The 17,849-nt window shown below is 40.5% G+C and overlaps 1 protein-coding gene across 2 annotated transcripts; it reads left to right on the top strand.

Moving 5' to 3' along the window:
* The first annotated feature begins 298 nt into the window (after positions 1–298).
* On the top strand, positions 299–17,581 carry mios (missing oocyte, meiosis regulator, homolog (Drosophila)). Of its 2 annotated transcripts, none has more exons than XM_088327491.1 (12): positions 299–349; positions 1,605–3,039; positions 3,877–4,370; positions 5,030–5,124; positions 6,375–6,629; positions 9,431–9,600; positions 11,026–11,091; positions 11,171–11,329; positions 11,490–11,642; positions 12,911–13,115; positions 13,206–13,335; positions 16,606–17,581. In XM_088327491.1, exons 2-12 carry the CDS (start codon positions 2,221–2,223, stop codon positions 16,694–16,696), a joined length of 2,637 nt encoding a protein of 878 aa, XP_088183617.1. In that variant the 5' UTR covers positions 299–349; positions 1,605–2,220; the 3' UTR covers positions 16,697–17,581. The 2 variants fall into 2 exon arrangements, with proteins under 2 accessions (XP_088183617.1, XP_088183618.1); XM_088327492.1 differs by having other exon boundaries at positions 314–353.
* Positions 17,582–17,849: the final 268 nt, after the last annotated feature.

The following is a 17,849-nucleotide window of genomic DNA, read 5'->3' as shown; positions in this document are numbered from 1 at the left end:
GTTTTAAGTTTTTCACGAATGACTTAGAACTGGTTTACTACATTCGTTTATCTCCAAACCGTCCTTTTCGTTGAAGTTGTAGATTAAGTCTCCGGGCGGATGTCGAAATGAAACGAATATTTTATTTTTCTTCTCAATGATGGACTAATTTTATTGTTGTATCCAAAAAAATGTATGAATATTTTTCTATTTCCCTATTCAATACATACAATACTACATACAAATTCGGTTTTTTATTGTAATTTTTGTGAATGGCATTGTCCCACGGAACTAATCTTGGCGGAACCTTGAAATTACAATTTCCCAGGAGGATCTGTTTTTGTGTAACAAACAACACGAGTACTACAGCGTAAGTAAGTTTTCTCCAGCCTAAATTGTTTTTGTTTAGTTTTATTTATAGGCAAGAAAATGAAAAGCAACATACCTTAGTACTAAATATGAAAACATACCGATTCTAAGCTTGTGTATTACTTGCGAAAAGGGACACAAAAGCTCCCGTTCTATACTCGCCCTTCACTAGCATTAGCATTAGCTTTGTTGAGTTCGAAACTCGATTAAACGTAAACCTCAGAAGTATTCAAATTAATGTGAAAAATATCCTAAATAATTAAGCGTTGGGTGTTTTCTTGTTTCTTTTGAGCGTCTAACTATATATTTAAAATAATAAAACATTTTGTGCACCTACGTGTCAAATACTTGCGCATAAGCACACCCACTTTCATCTTCCAAGATAATTAAATTCTTGCTCCGTGCTTCCCTTCTTTCTTAAAGTAAATTATACGTGCTGGTTCGAACGTTATGGACCTTAAACAAGTTATTTTTCGCATTTTTAGATCGTTGTATCAAAATGTACATTCACATTTTCTTATTCTTATCTCATCTCATCAGCTCCAACACTTATCCTCAGTAGGGTCGCGGGGGTGCTGGAGCCCATCCCGGCAATCATCGGGCAGTGGGCAGGGGACACCCTGAACTGGTTGCCAGCCAATCGCAGGGCTCACAGGGACAGACAACTCGCTCGCTCATTCACACCTAGGGACAATTTGCACCGGCCAATCCACGTGAAATGCATGTCTTTGGAATGTGGGAGGAAACCGGAGTGCCCGGAGGAAACCCACGCAAGCACGGGGAGAACATACAAACTCCGCACAGGAAGTCCGGTAGCTGGATTTGAACCCACACAGGAGGTTCCAAAGACTTCTTATTCTTATATTTTGCAAAATGTTGCTGCAAATTTCATAGAACCATTTTCAATGCACTATAAATATTTCCTATCTTAATATTATTTTTTACATGTTTTTTTATGCTGTTTTACTACATGTTTGTAACCTCTAATCTCGTATACAATGTTCACCATGTTGTTATCAATGGCAATAAAGACCATTCGAATTCTAAGTTCGTTACCTTAATAATAGATTTGATTCTCTACATCAAATTGTGCATCTTTCTTCCTCTATCGAAAAGCTACAAACACCGTGTTTTTCCTAATTGTTGTATTTACTTTACCAACTTTAATTTACCAACATGTTTGTATCAAATTGATTTTATTTTGACCGTCTTGTTTATTATGTGAAATTCATTTTTTTTTTCTTTGGGTTTGACAGTCAACAACTACAAGTGGCCACAACCATCTTGAAAAAACTTCATTCTCGTTTTTTGAAGACTGGGCTCAAACACATGACCAAACTGGAGAACAGGTTGGGGGATGTGAGCGCATCAATTACAATGATAGGTCCGAGCTGATGACATCATGGAGTTAACTGCTCCCACGAGATTATGTTATCAGAGGTTTGCACGAATATAACCTAAAACAAGAGTAACACGTTTTTTGGCCCTATTCTCACAGTTGAGCTGGCTTCTGATAGATTACTACTTGCACACACCATGCAAATCTTTCAAGGTTAGAATTTATTGAAAATAGAAGAGATACCGGGATAATGTTAGCAAAGTTAGATAGGTTGAAACAAAACAATTTATTTCCTTTGCAGAACTTTTAAATGTAATTCATCAAATGCAATAGACATAGGAAATACTCATATTTGGTAAATGTTGAACAATTCTTGTGTAGAATGAAGACACTTTAGGTGTTTCTACTAATGCTATTGAACCAGGTCAGGTCCTTAACATTTTTTTAGAACCACTATATATCATTTTTTTCATTGGTGCGATTGAGTTCTCATGGTGAAGTACATCCACCTGAGAGTCTTCTAGCCCATAATCATGAGTGGCTCTAAGCCGGACATCTTATGGTCGCCCCACCACCCAGACCGCTATGTCATCTGTGACTCGGAGCTGGGCCTGTACCGCATCGGTCCTGCGGGGGCCGCCGATCTCAAGGCCGGGACCCAACCCCTCTCGGGAGAGACGGCTGCCACCTTGCTTGCCATCAATTCGGACACGCCTTATATGAAGTGCGTGGCATGGTACCCCAAACAGGAGCCCGAGTGCCTGCTCGCCGTGGGCCAAGCCAATGGCAGGGTGGTGCTCACCAGCCTGGGTCAGAGCCATAATTCAGCGTGCAGGGAGTTGGTGGGCAAGGAGTTTGTGCCCAAGCACGCCCGCCAATGCAACACGTTGGCCTGGAACCCGGTGGACAGCAACCTACTGGCGGCCGGCTTGGATAAACACCGGGCTGACTTTTCGGTGCTCATCTGGGACATCAGCAGCAAGTTCTCCGCGGAACCCAGCGCCTCAGCCGAGAAGATCCGCTTGTCATCCTCGGACACGGACCCAAGCTCGGTGGTGACCAAGTCGCTTTACGAACTGGGCCAGAATGACGCTTGTTTGTCCCTCTCATGGCTCCTCCGAGACCCAAAGCTTCTCTTGGCTGGCATGCACCGCAACTTGGCGGTTTTTGACCTGAGAAACACCAGCCAGAAGACGTTTGTCAACACAAAAGCCATCCAGGGTGTGACGGTGGATCCCCACTTCCCAGATCGTGTTGCCTCCTTCTTCGAGGGTCAGGTGGCCATTTGGGACCTGAGAAAGTTCGAGAAGCCTGTTCTCACACTCACTGAGCAGCCCAAGCCTCTGACCAAGGTATGGTTATGTCTGGAAATTAATGCAGGTTTTCGTTTGTGACCAAAATTAATGTATTGTTGTTTTTTTGTTTTGTTTTCTAGTAAATACACAAGCTAGGTGGTGTATATAATTAATATGAGCACAGTACTCTTTGCCTCCTCCAGTACTAGGAAGTGTAGAATCTCTCACTTAATAAACCTGTTAAATTTGTAATTTTTACCGTAATTTTACAGACTATAAGCCACGCCTGACCATAAGCCGCACCCAATGATTTTTATTTTTATTTTGCGGTCTTCAATTTACGTCCCGCGGGTCTAATTTGGCCCACCTCCACATTTAGTCCGGCCCCCTGAACAAAACCAGAAAGCATTTAGACAGTTTTTTTTACATAAAAAAAAAAGAACTCTGTCTGTGTGCACATTTATTGTCATAACAGGATTCAAACACTGGGTTGCTGTGCACAGGACAACAGAATTTCTTTTTCAGTGAAGAACTATTTATTTCATGAATAGTGTTATTATATATTTTCTGACTTGCGTTCTGTGAAGACTAGGATTGTTTGATACTGGCTTTCTGGAAAATAACACACTTTTACATTTAAGCATTTGCAGTCGTCACAATTCCTTTTGTTGAAACCGACCCCGGCCCCTCATCAGTAAAGGGAGAAGTTATGTGGCCCCCACAGAAAAAGGATTGGGGACCCCTTCTTTAAGCAATACCCAAAGCTTACCAAAGAACAATACATGATCGCAGGGGATCAATGAATGTATTAAGATGTTGACTGCAGTTTACCTGAAATGTTTTGTTACATTTAAAAAAAAAACTTAACATCAGTTCTTTACTCAACTTGGTCAGGTGGCATGGTGCCCGACTCGCACAGGCCTGCTGGCCACGCTCACCCGCGACAGCAACATCATCCGCCTGTATGATATGCAGCACACGCCAACGCCCATCGGAGATGAGACTGAGCCTACCATCATCGAGCGCAGCGTGCAACCCTGCGACAGCCTTATCGGCACATTTGCCTGGCACCCGTCCAGGCAGAACCGCATGGTTGTGGTGTCGGCCGCCAACCGCGCCATGACCGATTTCACCGTCTTTGAACGCATCTCGCTGGCGTGGAGCTCCACCACCTCCCTCATGTGGGCGTGCGGACGACACCTGTACGAGTGTGCAGAGGACGGGCCCGATGGTGCCCAGGCCGTACTGGAGCAGGACATCGCCACTAAGATGAGGCAGAGGGCGCAGTCCAAGTATGGACATGACACCGTGCAAGTGTGGAGAAACCACCTTCTGGCAGGTGGCAACGATTCCCAGCTGAAGTCCCTGTGGTTTGATCTCTTCTATATCCTTTTTTTAGGTATTGTTACATGATTACAATTCTGTGTCCTATATTGACCAAAAACTACATCTCATTAGCTACATCCGAGTGAGCCTGCTTCTTGGTGACCCAAACTCTACAGCAGGGGTCAGGAACTTATGGCTCTTTTCACGAGGACATCTGTCACGGAGATTAAATTGTGCATGACTATTTCAGTACATGCAAAGCCAAGGTGGCACTGGTAATATCGACAGTTCAGTATATAAAGTGCATAGTCTCACCTACAGTTTACACTTTCTGTGTTACACAAACAGACCCCTTTTTGGCTGTATGGTGCTAAAGAATCCTTTATATGGATGCTCAGTAAACAGTTTGTACACTATTGAGACACTTCATGATGAAACGCCAAGAACAAACTGTAAAGACCCAAAAATTCTGGCAAAGCACTCAGCAATTTGAGTGGGTGAGTAGAAAGGATGGGCGGGGCTATGCATGGTTTCCCTTATGAAGAATTGGCTTTTGTCTGGACGCAGGTTTGGTGGTATTGTTAAATTTTGTCTCAAGATATATGCTGTGGCTCTCAAAATCAAAATATTTTGCTTTCATGGCTGTTTGGCTCGAAAAGGTTCCCAACCCCTGCTCTCTACTGTATGAGCTGATGATGATTCCTATATAAAGATCACATATGAAGCAGTGCTCCGAGGACGTCGAACTGAAGCTACAGGGTAATAAACAGGCTGTCGTCTACTCGGGCATCAAGAACATTGTCAAGACCAGTTCAGGTAAGAAATCCAGCATCTTGATCTTTAATAACTTTCATTGCTTAAACTTGCCTATTTTATTATGGAATTTTCCGGCATGATAAGTGTGCAGTTTTAGTAACGCTTAATGTTAGATGCCACAGAATTAAAATGCGTTATAAGATATTTCAGACAGGGGGTCCCCAAACTTTTAACTTAAATTACAGAACATTTCTCTGTTTGGAAGCATTAACAAGTCTGGGTGGGCGGTCACTGAAATAGGTTAAGTTTGTTTCATTTGTGTTTTTAAAACATTTTTTTCTTATCTCAACCAAAGAGCTTTGCGCTAGTTTTGGGTGCTTGGATGAGCAGAAATTTTGGCAAATAGTTCACGGTTTCCGGCTCTTTTAACCGCATGCATGGGTCATAAGGGAACCACTTCCTGTGGTGTGTCTTGAGCAAGTACGGCCTGGTGGTTTGCATCGCTCTTGATGCGTTTTTTTAGGTTGGAATTTGTGTGAAACACGTAGTACTGGTTTAGATAGTTACCAGTATGAGGAGAACCCTCCTAAATTGTCTCGGATACAGCACCTTCATAATATGGTCGCGGTTAGTTTTGGTGTAAACTCCCCCTCCCTCTTCAAAGATTAACGAGACCCCGGCATTGACGGGCAGCTGCCAAAGAAGATATATCTGCTGCAGCCCATCGCAGCGTGCGTTCCCCCCAAAGCCTTCTGGTGTGTGCGTGACATTACAGATAGTACACTGGCTTAAGGGACTGTGCCAAATAGAATAGTCTGAATAGAATATAATTTACTTTTATTGTCATTCTTTGTAACCATGCACACAGAACGAAATGTCGATATACCTGACCCGTACAGTTAAACTCTAGCGAGCCGATGCAGCCGAACAGGGCGCTGCCATTTTAGACCCAACTGCTGTGTTGGGAATCATTAGGTGACCAAACCCCCCAATTCCAACCCTTAATGCCGAGCGCCAAGCAGGGAGGCAATGAGTACCAATGTTGTAAGTCTCAGGTATGACTCGGCCGAGGCTTGAACCAGCGACCTCCCAGTCTCGGAGCGGGCGCCCTACTATCTAGAGCTGGGTAAAATGTGAAAGCAGGTTGTATTCATCCCACGGGCTGTAGTTTGTTCTGCCATGAAACCTGTGCAAGAATGTTCTGAAAAATGTCAAAATGCAAGTAATAATATTTTGGTACATAATAAAAATGTTTGTTTGAGGGAAACCTAATGCATTATAACAAGGTACGTGTCTCTGGGGACCACCAGGCATCACCGAGAGCCGAAAGTGCTGGAGCGGCTCGGAGCGCCAGACGGAAGCGACGCGGTACCACAGCGAAGAGCGCGGCCTGGCTCTCCGCCTTTGCGGCTGGACGGGCCGTTCGTCTGACATGGACGTGGAGCCTTTCCTGCGGTCTCTGGAGCAGGAGCGCGAATGGGAGCGAGCCGCCGCCGTGGCCCTCTTCAACCTCGACATCCGCAGAGCCATTCAGATTCTGAACAGGGGAGCCATGACAGAGAAGGGTGAGGAAACTACTGTATTTTCCGCATTACAAGACGCAGCCCTAAAAAAAACACTATTTTATACAAATAATTTTTTTTTTTAATTCAAGGCGCACCAGACTATACGGTGCATGGAATTAAAACTGTAGGAACCCTGATCTCATTTCATTTTGATTTTGTTGGTTTTATTTCCTTTTCCTGCCCATACTAATGGGTCGCAAGAATGTTGGTGATAATAGCAATAAAAAGTGGATAGCAGTGACAACATTGATTGAGTCGAAGAAGGAAATTATTGCGAAATACAAAAATGATGTATGAATGTGTGCCATTGAAGCACTCCTGGAAGGTTCAGTAAACTGTTTAGAAGTGTTATTTTTAGCTTTTACCAGCATACTTATCTTTATTAACTACATAATTAAATAATAATTGATTTTTTTTTTTGTTCACGCTTTATAATTTGGATGTGGCTACTGTATTTTAAAGCAGTTTTAGGATGGGTTGCTTAGATGCGATGTCAGCTCATATGCGAATATCTACGGTACTTGAAGTCGTTTTGGTTTTGCTGGAAATTTTGTGAGAAAAAAAGGTGAACATATATTCTACTGTCTCCCTCTGCTTCTAATTTTGCTTTAAACTGCACTATTATTTCATTGGATACATTTGAGAAGTGGAAATGATAAGGGTGAAATGGTGAGTCCTGAAGTCAAACCAGTTGAGAACCAGTGCTCTAGTAGGTAGGATTCTATGCTCTTCCCATTGCATTTGATGTTGTGCAGTTGTGATCAACTATCCATGTCCCCAGTAGCCTGGTGGTTAGGATTTGGTGTTCTTGCAATCGGTATCCTTTTAAATCCTTGTTACCGGCATCACCGACTGATCAATAAGTGCACAAATATGGTTATGCATGTCCAGTTTTGTGCGGATATAATGCGCAACCGGATTATATCGTGCTCGTTCAAATTTCTGGCCAATTTGGGGTTTTTAGGTGCAACTTATAGTCCAGAAAATAAGGTACCATCTATTTCTTTTTTCACTCTCTCAAGGAAGCATAAACAAATAAGACAGAAAGTGTCATTTCGCTGCAGGCATATTTACGTCCCTGGCCCCAGCCATGAGATGCTCTAGTAATTTTTTTGTGTGGAATGAAGTAGCTAGTCATTGTACTATTTCCTTAGCTGTCTGCCCTTGTAGCCACACTTGAAACCACCATCTATAAATAAATGGCCTCTCTTATACCCGAACGCCAAGCAATTGTATTGCTATATCCTGCTGTTTTCGAAGGAAATTGGGCAACTTGCTTTAAACTCCCTCCCCTCCTTGTTGTTGTCAATGTAGGCATGTGAAACAGATTGGCTCAGGACGCGCCCCCATAAATATCCCCCAAAATGCTCAAAATTCAATGAAACGAAGCGCCCGAGGAATGTGTCAAACGCGGCAACACAACAACACTCCATCTGGCCGCATGCTGAGCTGTAATGAAAAATATCGCTCGCTGTCGCTGTGCTTGACTTGCAAACATTTCTGCCATGTGGGTCAGATATTTTTTCTGCTGTGTGCGCTAATAAGCGTTTCCTGAAAGCGGCCGGCAGTCTGCTTCATTAGATAAGACCTGTTAACTTTCGCAGTCTTAAAAGCCTTATTGAATTGTACGTCAGTTTGTTCTCTGTTAGAGCTGGGCTATTAATCTAATTCATTTGATTAATTTGTTAGTGTTGAAAATCATTCATTGGGAAATTTGCTGAATGGTAAAATGAAGAGTAGGAGTTTGATTTGAAATACTCATAGCTGGATTTCCAAACAGAAGTTAGTACCTAGGTGATGGTCATTAGCTCTAGATGATTTGAATCTTTACTTATTGTTAAAACTGAAAGACAATTATTCTTTTTAGAACATATAGCCACGATTTAGTTTTTATTGAAGCTAATGTCTTTAAGAAAATGTTTATCAAGTGAGTTTTATTTAATATTATCGATTACATTTGTAATAGTCCATACTGGAGAGCATATTGGCATTCGTCATCACTGTGTAGTGTGCTGGGTGCAAGGCAGCAGAAAGGAGTCATCAACACAGCCCAGAAAATCTTCAGCTCTCTGCCTTACCTGGAGGACATTTCCGGCGCACTTTCAGACCGATATCAATAAACAAATCTTGGGTAGCCATCAATACCACATACCATTATTATATAAAAATGTTTTGAAGTATGCTAAGCAGCAGGCAGGAGAACCTTACAGAGTCAACATAGCTCAGAAAATCATCGGTTGATATCTGCCCAGTCAAGAGGACATTGCTGGCTCGCTATACCACAGCAGAGCCAATAAAATTAGTGTGGACTCTTCTGACTCATCACCTCTTTGACTGACTGCCCTCTGGCATACGCTACAGGCCCCTATTTTTCCAACAACTATGTATGGAATCATTAATATTCATATTTGTTTTCCTTTTTCATATTTTGTTGTTTTTCTAGTGCAGTCTACAAACACTACCATGTTAATATTGCCTATTTATGAAAATATTATATATTTTTTTAAATTTTAAGTCTTTTATTACATGTTCATCCTAGAGTGCCTTAAAGATTTCTTGTAAACAATAAACATTTGTCACAAAAAATGACAATAAAGACTATTCTATAATCATGATTTTATCTTAGAGGGCCCTATGAACCAGCCCTAATATATATATGGATAAACAAAACACATAACTGAGGATCATGTGATCATTGTTCTCGTAAAAGTCAGTCATTGCCCTCAACATATCACTCTGCAGACAGGCAATTTGCAGATATTTTCCCTTTTCAAATTTTTCTTCCCCCTTGTCAATCCCAGGTGACCTGAACTTGAACGTGGTGGCCATGGCTCTGTCGGGATACACGGACGAAAAGGCATCTCTGTGGCGGGAAATGTGCAGTTCGCTAAGGCTGCAACTCAACAATCCCTACCTCTGCGTTATGTTCGCCTTTCTCACCAGCGAGCCGGGAACTTACGACGGCGTGCTGGTACCCTAATTTAATCATAACTTATAACTTGATTTAAGTTAAGGTTGTTTTTCTGTGCTACATTAAAAACTGTATGGAGTTTGAAGTAAACTTTACAACAAACTGAAGATTACTGCACCAGCTGTTTTTTAAAAATTTCATTTGATTTATTAAACCATTTCAAACTAGATTATTCTGGCATAGAAAATCATGTTTGAAATTTTGTTTACTGCCATTCGGATCACAAGTTCATTTTGTTTTCTAGTAATCCATTAGACAGGGATGTCGAACTCAGTTTGGCTCTGGGGTCAGATCCAGACTTTATGTTCTGAGGTGGGGCAGATCAGTAAAAGAATATCAACCTCAAGGTTTTGGCTTTGTTTTATAGTATTATGATTAATTATTCAGCCTACATTAGAAACCTATCCGACGTATTATAATCACAGATGACCGGGGATGTTTTCTAAACAAATGTATTCACTAACAATGGATATACAAAGATTTTAATGTTTGTCATTTAATGTGTTAACTGGTCAATTTTAAAAGTTGAGGAAATGCAGTTTGACACATGAACCAACTCACCTCACCCTACAAACTAGGCAGTACCCTAAAGCAGCCATAGAAAGCATTTGGTTTGCATTTATTTGAAACAAAATCATAATATTTTTCAGAAATGACCTAAAGAATTTGCTTCTTTTATTGACCTACTTAGAAATGTATGGCTGTATCCAGCCCGGGGTCCATATTTTTTACATTTACGCTCCAATAGCTAAACAAAAGGCCATATAATTGTTGCATTAATGCCAATTAAAAGACATCATGTATTATTTATCGCCTCCCAATGCTTAAAAAACAATATGCAACAATGCATGAACTATCATATGAACATGCATTTTTTTTCAAAACTCGTAGGTCAAGGAATTTTCATTTACCGTATATTCCAGACTGTAAAGCTCACATAAAAACCCCAGAATTTTGAAAGTGTGCCTGATAACACAGTGCGCCTTACAGACCAGGAATACGGTAAATAACATTGGAAATACATAATTACAATGAAATATTTCTACATAGGGTAACCATGAATGGTTCAAGTTGAACTAGTTGTGAACCCAGATTTACGATTATTTATGTGCAATAAAATAATTATTTGTTTTCATTTTCTGATGTTTTTAAATGAAACCCTTGCTTGAACTTTAGTTCGTCTGGAATATACAGTATTTTGCATGAAATGAGGCTCACACTGAGGGAGCTCACACGATTGTCCATGATTGCTGCTACAGGTACCAGCAAAAACCAAAAGGCTGGTTAAGGCTGGGTAAAAAAAAATAAGCTTGTATTATTTTCAGGTGCTTTGTAGCATTCCTTTTCAGTTGCACTACACAATACGAGACGTCTAGTGGCCCTTAAAGCCGAACTAATAAAATCTTCTCTTTTTTTTATTTCCAGTACGAAAACAGTGTGGCGGTGCGCGACCGAATCGCCTTTGCTTGCATGTTTCTCAACGATTCTCAGGTAACATTCCGAAAGTTTCTGTTATTGTGGAGCAGGTTTTAATTTGATGTTTTGTAATTTGGGGGATCTTTGGGGGCAGCTCCCTCGCTATGTTGACAAGCTGACCAATGAAATGAAAGAGGCAGGCAACTTGGAGGGCATCTTGTTGACGGGCCTGACCAAGGATGGCGTTGACCTGATGGAGAGCTATGTGGATCGGACTGGAGACGTCCAAACGGCCAGTTTTTGCATGCTGAAGGTACTGTCCCTCTGTTTAATTATAAACCATCGTTTTAATGTTCACAGCAATTTTGCAAGCCCATATTTGGAGACCTTTAGTCTACTGATTTGGTTTAAATGGAACACAATGCTATCGGTCAAGGTCTTGGAGCATGTAAAATTGTAGGTTTCTCTTGCAGGGTTCTCCAGGTGAGGTCTTGAAGGACCCCAGAGTCCAATGCTGGATAGAAAACTACCGCAATCTGCTGGACGCGTGGAGGTTCTGGCACAAGCGGGCCGAGTTTGACATCCATCGAGGGAAACTCGACCCCACCTCCAAACCTCTTGCGCAGGTGAATCCTTTAAAATAAAGTTATTTATAATTTTTTAACTCCCAATAAGTATTATCCATATTTGCTTTGTTGCTTTATTTATTAACAATAAACACATCTGTCTCTAATCTTAAAAAAATGTGATTTTATTTTGGAATTTGGTTGCTGCTAAATGTTATTGCACTATTTTTCATTGCACTATTCTTACAATGCACTTAGGTCAGTCTCCAATTTATGCATATTTATCCTGGCATTATTTTGATCATATATTTATTTTTTAATATTTGTTGCGTGTTAATCCTTAAGTGCCATGTCTAATCTCCGTGAAAACGGTCTTCAGTAAAAAGACAATTTTAATTCTATTTAAGAAGTGGTTCAGAGAATACAATTTTTGTGAATCACCTTTCCCTTTTAAGAAATAAGACATGTAAAAAATTCCCCATCCAATAGCTGAGCAGCCTGAAAGAATAAAATGAAAGTGGAAATGTTCTAAAATGATTGTGTCCTAACCAGGACTTTTCACTATTGTTTTGTCCTTTCTCATAACTTTTCCCAACTTCTCCTTCCTACCAGAAAACCTTCTAGCTAGTTTCACTTCCTATTCAGAAATATTCGAGTCTTGAATTTGTTGGTTTCGAGCACTAACGGTGAACATATTTCCACATTTCTCCCCAATGTCCATTCAAGGGATCTGCAACTATGGCAATTTAACAGAAACAAACGCAAATAAAATCTTTTTTCAAAAAAATATTTTTCCTTTTTATCATTGGAAATCTAGAATTGCATTCAAATGCATAAAGTTATGTAAAATATACACCAGTATTCTATCACTGTTGTGACCATTTTGGTCAGCAATATACATGGTATTCTCATAAAATATTTTCCTGAAAAATATAATTGTCATTATTCCACTGTAATTTTTTGTTGTTGAAAACTATTATTTTCATGAATATCTTTGCAGCCTAAAAGCACAACACGATTCCAAACCATCAAGCCAACATTACCCTCTAAAACCAGTTTCTTTATTTTCCATTTCTTTTGTTATGTTTTATGCAATACCTCATTGGCACTTCTAGATTAAAGCTCCGCTGCAGCTTCTTTTATGGGACATTACCTTGTAGCCCGTCATAACATCGCTCTACGACAATTACTATTGCGCAGCGGTTAGGATTATGGCAGGATTATCTCCTCCTTATCTATCCTTGGGGCAAAACGTACGCCGGCTGGCCTGCTTGTTGCTCCCTTTCCACCATTCCCCTTATCTCCATGACCTTTGTGTCCCTGCGCAGGTGTTTGTAAGCTGCAACTTCTGCGGCAAGTCCATCTCGTACAGCTGCGCCGCCATGCCCCACCAGGGCCGTGGCTTCAGCCAGTACGGCGTGAGCGGCTCACCCACCAAATCCAAAGTCACAAGCTGCCCGGGATGCCGCAAGCCCCTGCCACGCTGCGCCCTCTGCCTTATGAACATGGGCACGCCAGTTTCCAGCTGCGCCGGTGACCACCGCAGGCACGAACCGGCGGTCGTAGGCCTTGCTGTCATTGTTGACACTGCTTGTGTGTTTGTGTTTTTTCTTTTTTTGGAAGGAACTGGGAAGTCCGACGATAAGGTCGACCTGACAAGGGAAAACAAACTTGCTCAGTTCAACAACTGGTTCACCTGGTGTCATAACTGCCGTCACGGTGGACATGCGGGACACATGCTCAGCTGGTTCAGGTAAATATTACAAAGGTTTTTTTTTTGTATCTGAAGTCTGCATGTCTCACAAAATAGACAAAAAAATGTTCAGTTTAAGAAATGTTACAAAACAAACAAACAAATGAGCCATCGTTATAAAGGTCACCGGCAAGAAAAATCAGTATGTCTACAATATCAAGCTTTAATGCTGCTCTGTGACAGGTCAAGGTGTTCCTACCTGTAGGTATAAGCAGATAGCACCTCACTAGTTTAGCCGTTTGTTGCTCTCTGGCGTGGTGCTTTCTGAACGTCCGCTAGCACTCACTTGGGACTGAATTGCTTTCCCTTCAGCATATTCTACCAGGAGATAATGTTTTAAATGGTGGAATAAGTTTGTCGTGTTGCCAGTCTTGGTTGGCACATGTTGTCGGCAAAGTTTTCTTTTTAATCAGACTCTTGAGTAACCAAAATACAACTAAAATAACTGAAGATGGGGGGGCTCTCTTGTCCATGACCCTTTCAGCATGCTTTGAGTGCTGTGTGTCCTTTATCTCTTTATTGCTTATTTTGACCGCGTTGTCGTCCTTATGGTTACCGCTATTCCTGCAAAATGATTGGCTGGCTGGTCCATGTTACCTTAATTGTTGATATGGAACTTGCATTTTCATTGCATGAGTTCCCCCATTTCTCCAGTGGTCAGGTGATAAGTACGGATTAAATTATTGGCTTTTATCGAACGTTTTTATGATTTATTGCGGGGAAAAAATACATGACGATAATGATTATTGTTTTATTTGTCCAGGCCATATCTAAGGTCCTCATGGAAAAAGATGGTAGTATACAAGCGTTGATTAGATTTTTTAAATTGGAATCTAGCAAGCACGCCACAACAGCTACATATATATGAGGTCAGAACTTTAAATGAATGTTATTTGATTTTTTTAGATAATAACTTTTCCTCTTTGAATATTAAAAGGTAGAGTGCGTCATTTGAGGTGTCCTTTAAAAGTTGAAAGAAGAATATTTTCTCTATTAAGTACTTGTTAATTCCCAACTGAGTTCAAAGAGCCTTTATAATTATTTCCCCGCCGCGCCTCTTCGCTTTTATCCTTTACCAGCAGTGTTCAGTACACGCAATATACTAGGAAGAAGGAAAGGGGTAGGCAGAATGAGGGGTGGAGAGTGATTACATGCTCGTCATCACTATTTTTTTCTTAGCGTAGCGTGAAAATGGCAAAAGTAAGAAAATATCTTTTTCAACTACAGTCCAAACACCAACTCAAAGCCCCAAAAAGATGAAAACAAGTAGAATTCATTCAAGCCTGTCTTAGAAATGCACGTACTCGATGTATAAGCTGCATTCACACGTTTAAGCCAGAAAACGGCAGCAGAGTTAACACATTTTCAAATTCCGGACAGCACCTTTAAAGGTGCAGTGTGACGTTTGACGTGCCGTTAAAAAAAGTTGAACGTTACATGTCCAACTGAAATCACATAGCCTTTATGCTTTTTTTCTCACGCTCCTCTCTACTTTTATTTTACTTTCAGCAAAGCTATTGGGTGCAGAACCAATAGATAAGAGGAATGGGGGAGTCCAGAATGACGTCATTCTCATCCTTTTGTTTTTTTTTGTGTGTTTCTCTTTGTTGGTGAATGATATTACTTGTTCTACATTCGCTTGAGAGATAAGGTATTTTATTACATTAAGCACTAGAAAATAACAAAACACCAATCTGTTAGATAGAAAGGTAGCATTGGCAGTTGTGTACAGTTTAGCAGTTTGGAGTAGAAAAACAATAATTTACTGAAAAACAATATGGCTTCCCCAGATATTTAATTGCTGTAACCACTGCCTAAACGCACATATATGCCAGCACTGCAGTTAGACGTGCATAATTATAATTATTACTCTTGTTATTATTTTGGTGTGCGCACCAATGGCACCGAGCAAAAGTCACACAAAAAAGGGATTTCTTATCAAGAATAGCATTTCCCTTTATTTTTGTGACGAGATATCCTTTAAATTTGCCCCGCTTAATTCCAACTGGCCCTCTAACTCGGTATCAATCCTGCAAGTTACCCAAACGTATCCACAACCATCCCAAGATTCATCAGGTAGCTTCGGACGAAGCCTTTGTCAATTTACCAGATCAATGCATGTTTGGTTGGGCAAGCCAGTCTCACTGTTGCTTTTATTATGATACAAATCCCTCTTTAAGGCATCATCTTTGTGCTCTCACATCCAAGTTTTGTTTTGTTTTTCAATCGGGCTCAAGTGTGTCGATATGCACGATCTTGCTCGCTTGACAGAGGCTGCAATCATGACACAGGTCAGAGGAGACGGTCACAGTTAAAAAGTTCCCAATTCCGTTCAGCTTCTTTAACTCATTCAGTGCCAATTGTGGCTACGGAAGACATTAATTTTTTTCCTGGGCTGCCCCAAAAAATTTACATTGTTAGGACCAAGTATACTCTCTAGTATAGTAAAATATTTCAATTTTTTTTAGAGAAAGTGAGCCTAACCATCTACTTTAAGACAAAATCCATCAAAACTGCTAAACCCTCTCTCCGGACAAAAGCTAATTTTTTAGTGCATTTATTTTCTCTGTGTGACATTAGATGATTTGATCAAATTTATGAAATGATAATAATGCCAGAGCCTGTGTCCCATATCAACAAGTTATCTCCCTACCACTTCATTTGTGTGTGTAAATAATGGTTTCAAAACAAGGTGCAAGCAGCCTTCCTTTGTAAATATGTCACAAAAAATGTAAACAAAGGGTTATGAATGTATTTCCCATCAGTGCAGTGGGCGCATGTGAGAGAGCGCCCACCCCTCCCGCTCACCCAATCAAATTGTTCTGTGTGCTTGGCTAGTGTTTTTGGGTATTTACAGTTTTTTAAGTGGGTTTTTATCAAAGTGTCACAACAGTGAACATACATTATTTAATGAGCTTCCGTATAAAGGATTATAATTATTGTACAGCCAAATCGGGGTCTGTTGGTGTGACACCTTGAGTGTAAACTTTAGGTAAAACTTTGCCCTTTATATAATGGACCGAACAGTCCACATTATTGACATTATTAGCTTTGGCTAGAACACACCAACTTGACATTGAGCATATTAGAATTGGAACACTGCAGATGAAAATTGCACAAGTAGCATTTTATCACCGAGCCATCTTTGACGGGTAAACTGTCCTTCATTACTTTCACATTCATTCTAGTGGGGAAAGATGGACCGGAAAAAAATAAACCTGTATTGACTAAATCCTTTTTTGCTAAAACAACACTCTTCCTTTATTGCAGGGACCACACGGAGTGCCCTGTGTCGGCGTGCACGTGTAAATGCATGCAGCTGGACACTACGGGCAACTCGGACCCCTCGGACAGCAGCTGAAACCCGACCGGCCTTGTCAGCTGTCCGCGATCAAGAAGGGAAAACCAGAGATGCTGCTAGATTGGTCGAGCTCTCAGGACAATCAAGAAACAGGCCGAAACGTGCCTCTCGCAATATAACCTGAATCAGGCTTCATTTAAGAACTTCATATTATTCAAGGTGCCAAATATAATTTTTGAGATTGTTAAGTAATTCATAAATCACAGAAGGTTACATGTAAAATGGCATTTTGCGCCATGAAAAGATTATTTCTTTGAGATCAAAATCATTTTGTAAGTCTTAAGAGGCTATTTCACAGATTTTGCCGTTTAAGCCAATGTGAAAAATATGTGATAGTTTCCCATTAAAACACTATTTGACCACAAAAAGTCTACTTTAGTCGTTTGCTAGTGATTAGTTTAGATATGAAAAACGATCAAAGAAGCCATTTTTTTAGCCTTATTCATAAGGCTTCATCTTAACTTTACATACACTACCATTCAAATGTTTGGGGTCGCTTAGAAATATCCTTATTATAGAGGAAAATCACTGTTTTTTCAATTAATATAACATGAAACTAATCTGAAATACACCACATCCATTTATGATGGTAAATGCCGATTTTACCTGCAAATGTCAGCTTTTTAAAAAAATGTATTTGTATGGGTATATAGAGGCCCCAGCAAACAGCATTGCATTCTCAGGACATTATACATAATATACTATACATTGTGTGAGAAGGCTAAAGGGTGGTTAGAAAACCATTGTGCAATGTTTTTATCACAACCGAAAACAGTTGATCTGGTTTGAGAAGCTGTAAAACTGACCTTCTTCGAGCGGGTCGAGGATCTGAAACATTATATCTGTGGGTGTGATTAAACTATCAGAATAGCCAGAAAAAGAGAACTTTTGTGTTGAACTTGACAGTGTTTTCTTGTTCTAAGAAATGAAGGCTATTCCATGCAAGAAATTAAGAAACTGAAGCCATCTGACAACGGTGTGTACTATTCCCTTTCAGAGAATAACACAAACAGCCTCTAACCAGACTGGAAAAAGAAGTGGCCAGCTGACCAGTACATTAGAGTCTGTAGTTTGAGAAAGTTTGCAGAAGTAAATGGAAGGAGACCAAGAGGAAGGATGGACGTGGATGGATGGTGTTATGGGTGCACTGCAG

Source organism: Urocampus carinirostris, chromosome 2 (genome assembly GCF_059441175.1).
Source record: "Urocampus carinirostris isolate Australia breed hairy pipefish chromosome 2, RoL_Ucar_1.0, whole genome shotgun sequence".
NCBI lineage: Eukaryota > Metazoa > Chordata > Actinopteri > Syngnathiformes > Syngnathidae > Urocampus > Urocampus carinirostris.
This window is presented reverse-complemented; position numbering and strand designations above follow the sequence as displayed.